Source organism: Thunnus albacares, chromosome 4, assembly GCF_914725855.1.
Source record: "Thunnus albacares chromosome 4, fThuAlb1.1, whole genome shotgun sequence".
Lineage (NCBI taxonomy): Eukaryota > Metazoa > Chordata > Actinopteri > Scombriformes > Scombridae > Thunnus > Thunnus albacares.
In genome coordinates this window covers 2,676,612-2,692,309 of record NC_058109.1, presented here as the reverse complement: position 1 = coordinate 2,692,309, position 15,698 = coordinate 2,676,612, and the positions used below count along the sequence as shown (strand labels likewise).

The window sequence follows — 15,698 nt, the reverse complement described above, 5'->3', positions numbered from 1 at the left end:
TTTAGTGTGTTAGCATGCCAACATTGGCTAATTAGCTTAAAACACAAAGTACAGCTGAGGCTGATGGGAGTTTAATTAGTTTTGCAGGTATTTGAGCGCGATTCCCCCTACTGGAGCCCTGAGGCATTACCAATAGATCGACGCACAATCAATCCAGAAAAAGAACACACGTTACCTATTTGTACTGTTTACACTGTTTATATTCTCCACAGTAATAACCTTAGCAACATAACTGAAATAACAATAAAATTATGTTATATTATGTATTATTTATTTTGTTTCAATTTTAAAAGTAGTTCATGATTTCTAGGGCTTGATCTTTGCAATAGTGATCAATAGTCACTGTATATTACTGTAAACACACTACTCCAGATGTGTCATTGTTGCATGTGTTTAGTATCTGTTTCATCCTTTGTTCCTTCATGTTTACCTCTAAACCAGAGCTGCTGTCGTTAAGTCTTACAGAGGCAGTTATCTGTGTCGGAGCTGAAAAACATTTTGTTTAGGTTGAGGGTTGAGTGTGTGTGGGGGGGGGTCACATCCACACTCACAACCCCTCCCGTCACCAGAGCCTTTGTCATGGGGTAACTAATACCTCAGCCTGAGGCTGTGGCACCATGCTGGCAGATGGTGGCTTAAAGGAGGAATTGCTGGTTCAAGGGGCCAAATATCCGACCTCCCTTAATCCAGCCCGCTCACCTGCTCTCCATCACATCCTCAAATCCTCACTTCTTCCTCAATCCTCCAGAAATAACCACAAAAATAATGCTGTTCTCTTTATCTTTACCAGGTTGTTTTATTATATAAGTTTCCATCACATATAATTATCTATCAATCCATTAATCTATTCATCTACAGAACCTATCCATCAAATATCTATCTGTCTAACCATCTTAGTATTTGCTTTGCATCTGTTCCCCTTCCTTCTGTCTTTGAAGAACAATTGCATTTGCTCAAATCCTATTATCACTGTGTCCTTCTCGTCCCCCCGCGGACCCTTCAGTCCGACCTGAGGACAGCTGTTTGAACTCCTCACCGCACCGGAAAAGACATCAGCTTGTGTGTCACTCACCTTTTCCAGTTCTGAAGGAGCTGAGCTTTGAGTTCCTGCACTTAACTGAGTAAGTTTAGATATTTCTGGTCAATCCTGTGATGAGACTGAAGGCGAGTGTTGTGTCGTTTACACACATTTGAAATATTGAGTTTGTGTTTAGTTGCCCCGAATAGTCAAAGTACCAGCAGCTGTTAGCTGTTAGATAGCTATCAGACAGTTCTGTTTGTTTTTCTCTACAGCAGATTCATAAAGTTGCATCTTCAACTTGCGTGGACATGAGGTTGCGTCGTCTTTCTTTTGACTTTCTGTCCTATTGTGCCGCCTTTAAAACTCGGTACGGTTCTGTCTGAACACACAGTCGCAGTCAGTGACTCTAACTAGCTTTATCATTAGCTATTTTTTATGCTGTTTCATCAATAGGCATTTAAATCGACCTCTGATATCAAAAAACTGTTTAATGTGGGCTGCTAGAGAGAGGATCCAGTCACTGGAATAAACACTCTTGTAAAGTGTATTTACAAAATTATCAAACTTAATTAGTCAAGTTAAATTATTTTGATAAAAAGCAGAAGAAGAAGAGAAGGCGTTCCCTGGACAAACATTGGGCGTCTGTGATTGGTCACTAGGTACACACATTCACAGCTGATTGGTCTACTGAATGTGCTGCTGCTAACACACATTCACTAACAAGTATTGAGGAATTAAGATTTGCATTGAAGTTATCAGATTTGTTTAAAAGAGAGTTGTAAAATCTAGTGAGACAATCACTAAGTTGGCAACAGTGCATTCAGCTGGTCATAAGACAAAGTTTAGTTTTTGAAACATTTCACTCCAAACCACAAATGTGAACCTCATGGTGATGCTAAACAAAAAGTCAGAGGATCACAGAAGTTATTAGGATTCATCCTCAGGGCACCACGAACATCTTTACAGAATTTCAAGATGATCCATCAAATATTTGTTTAGATATTTCAGTCTGGACCAAAGTGGTGGACCGACCGACAGAAGCTGCCATTAATAGAGCAAAGCAACTTTATTCATACAGCACCTTTCAACAACAAGGTGCACATAAAACATAAAAGGCTTTCAGACAAGACATTAAAAAAAAGACTCATTCAAATAGAATTTAAAAGAGTTAAATGTGAGAGAGATAAAACAGGAGAATATAAAATACACTGCAGTGTGAGATACGAATCAAAAGCCTCAAATTTGATTTAATAAAAGTCAAACAGCAAACAGGTTTGAGTCTCTGTGGCTAAAAAGTAGTTTATTAGAAGTTATCTGTTTGTTGCTCTTCCCCCTTTCCCGCCCTTTAGGATGTGATGGATGATCCTGGTTTGTGTTGGTGTGTCTCTGTGTGTCTTTCTGTCTATAACTTGACATTTGTATACCGAACGAAATGTCACATATAAGTAACTCCCCCCCCGCTGGGTAAAAACCATTTTTCCTGCGCTGCAATTTCCGGTTGCAGCTGCATTCACGTTTAACTTGTTTCTGGTGAAAATCGGCAAAAGGTCATCATCTTCACCTCTGCTGCAGCTCTCAGCCTCAATCTCAGCCACCCCATCATCCCTCTGCTGTCTTTATTCCCATCATTCCTTTCTTCGCTTTTTTATTACAACCATGCCACCCTCGCCTCTTATACCCCACCCCCTCCACCCTCCACCCCCCGACCACCGCCACCCCTCCTCCTCCTCCTTTATTTCTCTTTTGAACTCCTCCAGTCCTCCTCCTCTTTTTTCCCCTCTCCTCCTCCTCTGTCAGTCGTGATGGATAAGGTCTCGTGATTGCCTTGTCAGACCTCTGGAGCATCTGCCCCTTTGGGACTGTGATGTTTTTGTGTATTGTGTGTGTGTGTGTGTGTGTGTGTGTGTGTGTGTGTGTGTGTGTGTGTGTGTGCTGTCCCTGGCCCCCAGAGTTGATTGGATTGGATTGCATTTACAGGCAGAAGGGCCGGATGGATGAACAAAGCACTGTCAGTCAGGCCAAGCCCTCCATCCCTGCCCAGCTCAGACATAAGCTCTGTGTGTGTTTCTACTATGTCCTTTGTCTTTTTCACAGAAATCCAGATTAGCACTTTCTTATTTTTTCACCCAGTGGACAAAGTAACATGTTCCTGTTTGGTAAATGCTGACAGTTTATTCCAAAGCAGCACCGAGTCTCTCATAATGGATTTGTATTGACTTATTTATCAGTGACAATGATTTTCTGAGTTGTGTTTTTGTTGAGCAGGTCTGTTAACGTTTTACTGAAGTCGGCAGAAAGTAAGACAGTGGTTGTGTTTTTAAAAACCCTGTTGTGACCTGATATTTTGTCAGATAGTTTTCACACATGTATGAAAGCAAAACTTCTCTAAGAAATTACTCTTGTATACTACTTAATACAAACAAACAAATACGTTTGTAGGAAATGTAATGTTGCATTTTCTGTCAACGTGAGAAAATGTTGTTAAAGTCCAACTGAAATCACATTTAATCATCCATCTTTGCAGTCAGAAATAATGTTAACATGTTAATAATTGTTAATGTATTGTTAATAACTTTTTATTATTAGGGTGAAAAAATTGGGGGGGGGGGGGGTGTTGGTGTCTGTGTTTGATTGACAGCAGCTGGGGGGGCGTGTCGGTGTCTGTGTTTGATTGACAGCAGCTGAGGGGGCCTGTCGGTGTCTGTGTCTGATTGACAGCAGCTGGGGGGGCGTGTCGGTGTCTGTGTTTGATTGACAGCAGCTGGCAGGCTACCAGTGTTACATCATATAAACAGAGACAAAGTAAACAAACTGCTGCAGCTACAGGTCGTGGACTAACAGTGTGTATCAAAAAGTAAAGAAAAGAAAAGTAAGAACCAAACCAGCATCTAACTGAGTCTGAAGTGACATTTGCAGGTATGTTTATGTGCTGTTTAATGTGCTAAAGCAGCTAATTAGCCTGCTAACTGACATTAGCGGTACACTTTTCCCTAGCGAATGTTTGTTTGGTGGCTCATTCAACAAGTAAAGGTGCAGGAAAAACTGTGTGTTCATTTTTATGAGTTAGATAAGAAGGAGACTTTAGCAGGAAAGTTAATGTTGGTTGTTGTTCAGAGTCGGTTGAGCTCTTGTGTTGTGTAGCAGGATGCAATCAGGCTCAGTGTGACCATCTGCTCTGCCTACGATAGAACGCCACCTTATCGCTTAATGCAAGATTTGATTTGCTGTATTGAAATAAGGACTCCCGCTGACAGATAATGGAACCGTATTTAATTGAAATAATGTAAAACTAGGGGTGCCATCATGAAATCAAAGGGGAACACAGAACAAGTGATTTACAGAGAAGTTATGTTGCTGCAGACCAAAAACAAAAAACATATTTGGCAAGTTACAAAAATGTTGATACCTAAAATATTCACTGAGAATGTATTTCAAAACATCTGATCTTGCAGTAAACTATCTGCTGGTACAGCAACTTTTTATGGTTCTGTTTAGGTGCTGAAGGCAGCGCCATCCACCCCGACCTCCTCTCTACGACCTCAGTGGGAAACATAAATGTAGCGCTTCATTCTTTCAAAAAAAACATCGAGCCTCTGCAGACTTCTTTAACAACGTCACAATATTTCCTCCTTTGCTTCCAAGTGACTCATAATCACTGATTCTGTTGTTTTTCATTGTGAGGATGGTCTCATGTTACATCTATTAAATACTTAAATGTTTTTCATCTACTAGAAAAAAAAGCAGAAATTTTATATCTGACAGGAAAAATAAGAGTTGTACAAAGTAGACATGGTGGGCAGGTGTGTAGGAAAATGAAATCATGCAAAATTCCCACATGACCTCAGGTTTAATGAACACCTGCTGATAGAACGAGAGACATCATCATTTTCTCAGGCCTTAAAAAAACAAAAAAAAAATCATTATGTACAATGAAAAGTAAACAAACAGCTTATTTCTAATTCATCCCGTCACTGTGCTGTTGTTTCTCCTGTAATTATCTCCAGCGGTCCAGTTTCCTGGTGTCAGTGAAGGGTCCTCATATAAACATAATAATAATAATAATACATTTAATTTCACTTTTCAATCATAGTGAAACTCAACGTGCTACAGTATTAATAACACACAACATAAAGAAAATAACAATAAGAGTTGAGATGAATAACCCTTCTAGAGTAGAAAGGCTTTTAGGCCTTTTTTAAAGGAGACTGGTGTCTGTGCTGCCCTCAGATGTTTGGGGAGGTTGTTCCGTTAGCGTGATGCAGCACAGCAGAAGGATCCATCCTCCGTGGTTACTGCTGTTTACTGCTTACTGCTGGGGGCCCGCAGGACCAAGCTGCTGGCAGATCCGAGGGTGCAGGTGGAGGTTTGTGGTATGATGGGTTCCTGTAGGTAAGGAGGCGCATGTCTGTTGATGGATTTGTAGGTGAGTGGCAGGACTTTGTAGACAGGGAGCAACAGAATTATGTGTTATATGTTTGTGTTTCCGCTCTCTCATCAGGATCCTGGCAGCGCTGCTCTGAATGCACTGGAGCTTCTGGATGATCCTGCCAGGGATCCCTGTGAAGAGCGCATTGCAGTAGTCCAGTCTGGAGGAGGTAAAGGCATGGACGAGTTTCTCTGCATCTGACAGGGTTAGAGAGGGGCGGAGTTCGGAGATGTTTTTGAGACACACCGACCAGAGCTGCTATCCATGTAATTACTGTCTCCCTGACTCACTTGTTTTTATCTATTTGGTCAGATTCATGTTGAGAGAGAAGGGAAAATAAAATGTGCGCGTTGCCTTGCAGACACAAACATGACGTTGATCTATCGCAAAATGAACAGCTCTCGTCTCGTCTGCTGCCTCCTCTTCAAAGACCACAACGCACACGCACGTGCACACGCACACACATGCACACGCACACACACACACACACAAACACACAAACACACAGACCACTAAAAGATGCAGACACAAGCACACACAGCAACACACACAAACTTTGATACACAGTCATCCAGACATGTAAGGACACACACAAAAACACGCTTCATACATAGAAGATTTATACATACACGCATACACACACACACACACACACACACACACACACACGTTGTGCACGTGGGTACATGACGATCATTGACACAAGCATTTGTTCTTTTGCTCCAATTGCTATCACATACGCAAACACACACGTAAAAAAATGCCCACACGGTATCTTTCTCACGAACACACACACACACACACACACATACACACACACACACACATGCATTCATACTCTATGCTGGCTATGAGCCGCCCTCTATAAACACTGAGAGCTGCCTGCCTGAGATGAAAGTGGGTCTTAGAATAAAAGCTTAGAGCTCAACAGCTGGTTAAATATAACACACACACACACACACACACATACAGACTGTCAGCCAGCAATGTTGTGCATGTGTGTGTGTGTGTGTGTGTGTGTGTGTGTGTGTGTGTGTGTGTGTGGTTGAAGCTAGTGATCAGTCATCATGTCAGTCTGTGAGGTATCATTAAACTTGACTCCAGAGGGCACAATAACAACACGTTGTGTTTATTTTGCTCCTCTGACGGAAAGAAAACACTAACAGAGTTTTCACCTGTTCTCACCTTTTTCAAAACTACCGCGCGGCAGAGAGTGTAGCCGCGTCCGATCAGAGCGTCTCGAACTGTCGAATGATTACTGCAAATGTCCTGACTGTATCATAAAATACATCTGATTCAATGCAGATGCTTTCTTACAGTGCAGCTTTTCCCCTGTTAACACAAACTCAACACTTCCTCCGTGTTGATCTGTTGTCTGGATTAATTCAGTCCATTTGCACTAATTCCATCAGTACAGGAAGAGTCATGTCACGAGTTCCACTTTGCCTTTTTTTTTTCCCTGAGAGATGTTAAGCTACCATTAATGAAACTCAACACTTCCTCCAGATTTATAAGTCTAACAGCCTTCCTTTTATAAATAGGCTTTTAAACAACAGTCAGGTGTCCATATGAGCAGGTAAAGAGGTTTTCGTCGCTGTAATTATCCTTCCTGTTCATACTGGCTATTAAAAGATCCTTCACATGTGCTTTCAGTGTAAGTTAATGGAGGCCAATGAAAAGAGGAAGCTAGTTTGGTAAGATTTGATGAATATTTACTTGCCCGTGCACTGTTACAGTATTTTCAGTAATTGCTGTTTGTTTACATGATGGTGAGATACACGCATACATCATGGTTGTAGCTGTAAAAACCTTTCTTGGAGGAAAAAGTCAGAAAATGTATGATTATGAACCAAGATCTCAAGTTATAAAGTGCTGCTTTTCTACATTTTTATTCTTCCTGTATGTGTGATGTTGGATGCTGCAGGCTGCTCCTGCTCGCATCTCAGATGTATAATTGCAATACAGAATGCACCCCAGAGTATTCTGACTGTAATTAAAGTTAAAAGTCAAGTACGTGCAGCATGCAGAAACATGCAAACAGGTTTTTTTTATTTATTGCTAAATCGTGTGTGTGTGCATCACATCATATCCCTAACCCTCCACCGACTGTATGATAAATCTGAACATCAATCAGTCAACAGTGTTGTTTTCAGTGTGGGTTTTTATTTATTAGAACATGGCATGAATGGAAAGAAAACAGAATCACAAACACATCAGGCTGATATACAAACAGCAAAAACCTCCCGTCTTCACAGGGAAGTAGAAATTAAAACAGAAAGATGGTAGTACTTCATACTCAGGAAAGAATACCTTGTCTTAATGGATATTTCATGTTCAAGTGCAATACCATATTCATAACCGTACTCATTTTTGCTCAGCAGTTGGTTCATAGTAAGTTGTTTGAGTGTATTTATATATGTTTGTCTGTTTGCAGTACAAGCTATGTGTGTTTTTGTAGTACAACCTGGAATGAGAGCATCATTATAGTAAATTTCTTCTCTGTGTTTGATAAAGTCTTGTATAATGTTGCTGAAATCTCCATCCTGCTGTCCCCAGGGTCTGATTCTTGCAACGCATTTACCCTGAAGAGCAATTTTTAACTTATTAATATTTTAAATCGGACAAAAACGTTGTAAAATATGTTCAGCTAAGAGTGGCTGCTGGATTATTCTCCTAATCTAATGATAATCTTCCAAATCTAAATAATAAAGATTTCTTGATTTAATGAGTGCACTCTGTGTTTGCCATTTCATAAAGAATCTCTTGTCACTAAGGGAATTCTGCGCTGCTTTTGTAGGCACACAAAGACCCCCAAGTTATAAAATGTGTTAATTAAAAATCTAGACTAGAGGTTGAATTATTTTTTCCTCAAAAGCAGCGCATGATTAGTTCAAATTTAACAAGGTTGTCTTTGCTTCGCCTTGAGCTAAAATCCACTATTCAGTGTTAGCAATGACACAAAGTCCCAAAGTCCTATTAAATAATTACCACCAGCAATAGCACAGTAGTTTATTTTAGTTTATAAAGTTTCTAATCTGATGCCAATTTCCAATACTGCTAATATTCAATATTTTAAAAGGAGGGAAGAAGTCGACTCTAACAGCGCTCTACAATCAGAGTGTTTTTGTAGTATCAACAACTCCAACAGAGTGAGACGTCTTCTCTGGTAAAATGATCAGCAAGTTGTCCTTAACATATATATACGTTTTCAATTATTTTACTCGATATAAAAGGACTCAGATCAGGAACAGGGCCAAAAACACTTCATCGGGAGACCTAAAGATACTATTTATGTGCAAACAAATTACAAACTGATCATCAGGAGTCGCAGCAGTTCATAAATTAAACACAACCTCGTCAGTTGTCAACGCATCATAAATAAAAACCAGTTGCACCAAAAACTAGTTGTTACGTAAAGATGAGTTGTTACTAAATATCTACGTTTACTGACTACAGGTGGAAACTGTTGCGTTAGCTAGCTGAATGAACCAACTGACAAAGCTAACGTATTAGCTCTTTTACTCTTCAATCTAAACAGATATTAGCGCGCTAACTTTAACATTGTCTGTTGGTTCGTTCAGTTAGCTAACGCAACAGGACTGTGTAACACCAGTTGTTCATAAATCCATCACTAAGATTGTGTGTAAAGTCTTTCCTAAGTTCTTAATAACTAACTAGTTTCAAATACCATTAAAACTTAATAAATGTTTTAAATAGTAAACACTTTAGTAATGTGTAATTCTGTTGCTAGGAAACATCTGTTTCAACGACTAGTTGATTAATCAATTAGTTGATTAAGTAGTTGAGCAACTATTTTGATAATTGAATAATCATTTTAGTAATTTAGCTAGTTTCAGCTTCTCACATGTGAGGATTTGATGCTTTATTTGCCGTATGTGACAGTAAACTGAACATTCTTGATTTTTGGATTGTTGGTCGCACAAAGCAAGAAATCTGAAGACCTTCTACTCTTCGAAAATTACAACAATAATTCTTGACTAATTTCTGACAAATAATCAAGAATATAATCTGCAGATTAATTGATAATGAAAACAACGTTAGCTTTGTCAGTTGGTTCGTTCAGCTAGCTAACGTAACAGTTCCACCTGCAGCCAGCGGCTCTGAATATTTAGCAGCAACTCTACTTAACAACTAGTTTGTGTGGTTTTAATTTCACGAATTTGCACTTAGTAAACTCTAACGTTATAATGAGGCTAAGTTTGAATTTGAGGACAATAAGGAATGTTACAGGTGGTTTTTCTCTCTCACACTAACTCTTTATTTCGTCTCATTTACCTTCTATATCCTGTATGCTTTGCCAATCATGGACAATTAAATGCAAATTAGGTAAAGCTGCATAAAGATTTGCTGTCCTTAAAATACAATGTTGGAGATCTGGATGTCACAGTGCCTGGCAGTGATGTTCTGTACTATTGTCTTTGATAAAAATAAATGTCAAAACCAGAATTGATCATCAGGGCAGATGTATTGTGAGTCAGACCCGTAATCTTCTTTTAGCCCTTTCGTTTTACTTCAGCCCACTTTCACAAGCACCAGCGCAGCCTCCACGTGACTCCACACATGGGTGACTGAGCTGAACCACACAGAGATGTTTTTGCATAGACATCAATTCAAGTCAAACTCATGCAAATGGATGAAAAGACACATGAACGACGAAAGACCGGAAAAAGAAAGAACAGAAAACAGTGAAGACAGTGGAGAGGACGGATGAGTGACGTGATTAAACACGGGTGTCCACAGTTCAATTCAGTTCATCAACAAGGTTATCTGACTTTATAAAAATAAGTGAGCTTGTTTGATATACCACATTATCATCATTGTTTTTAAAAACAAACAAAAAAGGACCAGAGAACTCTATGCATCGACAACCCACCAAGTTAAATATTAATGTGTTTGTTACAGTTGAAAAGTACACACACACACGTATATTTGCCTGCCGCTGTTGCTCCGCGATGTGTAGCTACTCATCCGCTCTGTTTAGTATTGCTTTTAGTTCACACTGTCAGTGCAATGACCAAGGCCTGTGTGTGTGTATGTGTGTGTGTTTGTGTGAATTGGCTGTATCTATACGTGTGCGTTACACTAATTGATTTGTCATTTTTGTGTGTATTTACATGTGTGTGTGTGTGTGTGTGTGTGTGTGTGTTAGTGAGGCCAAGCAAACATGCAGCATTAGTCTCTGACACTCTGGCAAGGACAGTAAACCACGCTGAGCATCAGTTTAGTTGGAAAAATAAAAAAAAATAAAAAATAGAAATAAAAAGAGAACAGAACTCTGCCACAGAACTACAATAAGTAGACTAACCTCAACCCTAATCTGATTCTCCGTCAATCACCATCATACAGCAGGGAGGGAGCACCGTGAGGGTGATCAATAATCCAACTGTTATGTCTAAAAGTCTGAGAGTGGTGACTGACAGTATTGATTTTGGGTTCATAATGAGGAAATGGCATAGTTTTATAAGCAATGTGGACCTGGAAGTACAGAAATGAGTATCACTCAGATCTCATCAATAGTCATTATTAGACATCAGGAAAAAGGTTATTCAACAGTTGTGTGAACTGAAAATCCCTAAATGAATAAATAAATTAATGATGTTCAAACTGAGAGCCAAGTCAAACTGGAACTTCCAGATTCTGGTCCAGAAGTAGGAAAACCTCGTTAAAAATCTCATAAACGTGTAACTCGAGCAGGTAGGGTCAGTTTTTCGGAGCAAGTTAGTTTTGTTTTAATGGTTTTAAGGCCTTTTTTTCGCTGGTGAAAATTAGCATTATAACAGTTAACTGCATACAGCAAATGCGCCGTGCTAACCAGGCTAGCAGCTAGCATAAGGGTCAGCTCATTAACGTGTAACTCAAACAGGTAGGGTCAGTTTTTTGGGTAAGTTAATTTTATTTTAATGGTTTTAAGGCCGTTTTTCGCAAATTAGCATTATACCAGTTAACTGTAGACTGCAAATGGACTGTGCTAACCAAGCTAGCAGTTAGCATTAGGGTCAGCTCCACCGTCTCGTCCAAATACGGTCACTCCTGGCTCCAAAAATCCAGGATGGCGACGGTCAAAATGCCAAACTCAAGGCTTCAAAGCAGGAGTCCACAAACCAACGGGTGACGTCACGGTGACTACGTCCATTATTATTTACAGTCTACGGTGTAACGATGCCTTTTTTATCCTCTTTAAATCTTTAATCAGCTAGTTATGATGTTTTACTTTGTTATACACAACAAAATGATGATTTCATCCTTTATATTGTGAGTAAGAGTGATGCATCGTCCCTTTAGTCTACGAGGAAAAGATACACAGTGTGTCCCTGATGTATCTGCTAACAGCTGACAGGATTATTGATCGATATTACTGATCCAGGAATGACTTAACAAGATGCTGATACAACTGGCTTGTATAATATAAGTATCATATAAGTTGACAGGAAGTGTTAGTTCTACTTTATTGTAGTTCTGTGGAGGCTGAAAGTTGAGAAGCAGCGCAGACTTTTACAAACACATGTCCCCAGTCAGAAAGTGTGTGTGGTAAAATGTCCAGTTTGAGCTCACAAGTGAAAACACTACTCTTCTATCTAACAAAAAACATCTGGTTATTAGCATTAATGGTACAGTGATCGTTTTTTCCCCCCCAAAAAAACAAAAACAAAGTTAATTTTGTTCACACAACTAAATAGAAAACAGAAAAAAAAAATACAGTTTTATAGTATTTACCTGCAGCCATGTTGGAAAAAGAAAGATTTTGTTTTTTTTTTATTTCTAAAACTGTAAATGTAATAGTCATCTTAATAAGTTAAAAAATAATTTAAACAACACATTTAAAATTGTGAACAAAAACAAGTACACTGTTACGTTTTTTTTTAAATCTGTTGTAGGTTTTAAAAAAAACAAACTCTACAACAAATACTAAAAACAAAGAAAAAATAACAGACAGGAAGCAGAAAGGAAATATACAAGTAGACATCATTGTATACAAAAGCCGAGTTGTTCAGCTCAGTGTTAGTGACCAGTGATATAAACTCTCTGAGGGAATATTTCATATTAGTCAATAAATATGAGAGTATACAATAGAATAAAGAGAGAAAGAGGGGAAAGCTGAATAGTCTCTATGGCTTTTACAGGCTTTCTGGCCCAAATAACCTTAAATATCAGAATCATCGTACAGTAGCTACAAACACCCGCCGACCCTCAAACAGTCACTCCGATCAGGGCAAAAACAAGTCATCAATAAAACACAACCAAAGTGGGATTATTGGAAAACGATACTGACCTGCTGAACTGGACTTTTTCCCTGATTTATCAGAGGAAAAAAGTTTATTTCTTTACGTGCACTTTCTTTATTATTAAACCACAAAGCTCTTTCTTTCTCATCTTTATTCCATGATGTTCATGGAATAAAGAAACAGATCCTGATCAAGCCAAAAATACATATAATTTATTCATTTCTTTAATTCCTTAAGTTGTAAATTTGGAATATCCACATGTACTACAGGAGGGTTTAGACCAGTTCTCTCCCAGTTATAACACATGCATCCCTTCTCAGCTACACATGACGCAGTGGACGTCTGTTATATCTGTTAAATAAACTGATGTAACATACGTGTGAACTTACATAACAGCCTCTAGTCGAGTCGAATTGATAGAAGAGAAATTTAAACTACAGTTAAATAATTAAATAAATAGATAAGTAACTGTAATAGACAAAACAATTTTATCAGTATTATTATTATTATTATTATTCTTAAACTCAACCTACAATCTAACATATAACCATCTGACTGGCAGATGTTTTCAGAGAGATTGAACTCTTTAGTGTGAGGACCTTTATGTTTATTTCCCTGCTGTAGAGAAGATCTATTTGATACCCTGAATTAACACAGAGACATAAAGCATCCCTGGGTTTGTGTCAGTCCCAAATTTTCTATAAACTAATGAAGACTACAACATGTAATTTGTGACTTTTTTGAGTTATGGCTGTGTTGAGGAACTCTTATCTACATGGGGCGAGTTGAGAGGAGTCAATAACCTGAGTTGTTTATTAAACCGATGAATATCTGCACAGAAAAATACCAAAACAAAGCTTCCTGCTCGCTGTATGTCATACCCTTACAAAGCTACTGTACAAGATTGTCTGCACATTTTATAATCACCACTGAGAAATGAAAAGTCAAAAATATCCCACATGCTGCCTGATGATTAGTACTACGGGATTATGAGCGATCACACAGATATTCTTTTGTGTTTTATCAGTCGCACAACATTCTTGTCACACTCGCCAGGCTTTCAAAGGCTTTGACAGGCAAACAAAACAAAAAAAAAAACGACATGAATGTGGTGTTTGTGTCCTGTAAAAAAGGTCAAAAAAAAGCAAGACGGAGAATATTATTCATCATCCTCTATTTGTTCTTCAATTTATTTTTCCCATGTGGAGCTTAGACGGATATATATCAGCGTGGAAATCTGACAAAATCCCATCATTGCTTTTCTGATTAGGCAAAGATATGACGAGAGTCGCGGTAATCTGCTGTCACACAGAGTTCAGTTAACAGACTTTGGCAGTTCATTATCATTGTTTGTGTGAGTTTTGCAGAGGAAACGACGGGTTTAGTTAGAAAACACATGAATTTACAGCCTCTGTTTGTTGCTGCGTGCGGCTGCCATGTTGGCAGGAATATAACACAAGGGATGTCTAGATCAGAACACAGAGAGTGTTGCATTATGGGTTGTTAGTAGCCTTAATGTTGCTAGGCTAGTGAGTTTCTTCCAGTCCTGCAGGAGTTTCTGATCATCTGCAGCAGAGGAAATAAATTACAGTGAAAATGATGTTCTTACTGCAGAAGATTTATGTTCTGCTTTAATGGAAGAATTTCTCTCTTCTTCTGGGATTAATAGTATCTCAGGGAAACTTTCCCAACAGGACGAGTGTTGAAAGTGAAAGTCGTGTCTTCAAAGCGTTTTTTTTTTCCTTTCTTTTCAAAAACAGGTGTGGTCTCATATTCAGGTCAGTATGGTATTACGTGGTGGGCTTAAGTCACATCTGAACTCAAACATTTTCCAATGATCCCACTTTAATATTTCTGAGTGATGAAGAAGGAAGAGAGGCAGAGGAAGAAGAAAGAAAGAGAGAGAGTAGAAGACGGAAAATAAAACTGCCCTTCCTGTCTAAAAAACCAGCCTCTTTCCCAGCAGCTACCTCAGTGATTATTCTTTCTTTTCCCGCTTCATCAGTACGGTGCAAACTTCTGTCTCTCCGGCTTCTTCATCCCGTTGGCCGAGGACGAGATCTTGGCCGTGTAGGACGCCAGAGCCGCCGCTGCGTGAGCCTGAACCGGGACGCCCGCGGTCGCCGCCGTCGCTACCGAGCCCGGTAACATGGGCGCCCCGATAGCTGCCGCCGCCGCCGCCGCTGCTGCTGCTGAGGTGGGAGGGGTGGAGAGTGCCAGGTAAGGGATGGATTTCACTCCCAGGAGGCTGGAGAGGGGGAGGGCGTAGGGAGCGCCCAGGATGGGAGCGTGGGGCAGTGTGGCACCCATCGCTGCCAGGGGGGAGGAGGAGGACGAGGCGGAGGCAGGGGGGGCGGGCTGGGTGAAGCTCATGGTCAGGTCAACGGGAGACGGCATGGAGGAGGACTGGGCGGTGGATTTGGCGGTCTCTAAACTGGAGGAGGAGGAGGAGGAGGAGGGGAGGGAGAGGAGGTGGAGGGAAGGGAGGGAGGGAGGGGGGGGGCGGAGGGTGGAGGAAGGGGAGGAGACGGGTAAGGGAGAGGGAGTTTTGGATGGAGAAGGGTTAGAGGGTTAAATAAAAGACATGTTAAAGAAATCAAGAGTAAAAAACCAAAAAAGGAAACTAAACCCGAACGAAAAACAAACAGGATCTTTTGGAGAGTAAAAAAAAATGAAACAAAGGAAGTTTGACAAAACTAAAATCATAAGACAGGTGTGTTTTGCTGGAGGTTGCAACAGATTATTGTAGGGGAGTTCGCTGTACGGATGGGGGGTGTGCTGTATAAGTTGGGGTGATGGCTTGGGAGGGGAGGAGGGAACAAAACCATTATAGATATATATTAGGATGGAAGCTCAGAGATGATGATGCTTCAGAAAACAGGAACACAAGTAGCACAAAACTTTTTAATTTTCCAGAAAGTCTTACCACCTCCAGGTCAGCTTTATGTGATACATTCAAGTTTTCTGTCAATAATCAATGTGGCCTTGTTATAAACTTGACAGGACA

General features: G+C 39.8%; 1 protein-coding gene across 2 annotated transcripts in view; it reads right to left on the bottom strand.

Moving 5' to 3' along the window:
* Nucleotides 1–13,442: 13,442 nt before the first annotated feature.
* LOC122980362 (poly(rC)-binding protein 4-like) overlaps nucleotides 13,443–15,698 on the bottom strand; it is a 179,759-nt gene continuing 177,503 nt past the window's right edge. For both annotated transcript variants that reach the window (XM_044348301.1, XM_044348302.1), the window contains one exon: nucleotides 13,443–15,125. In XM_044348301.1, coding sequence (XP_044204236.1) covers nucleotides 14,693–15,125 — 433 coding nt within the window. In that variant the 3' untranslated portion in view covers nucleotides 13,443–14,692. The remainder of the gene's footprint in view (nucleotides 15,126–15,698) is intronic.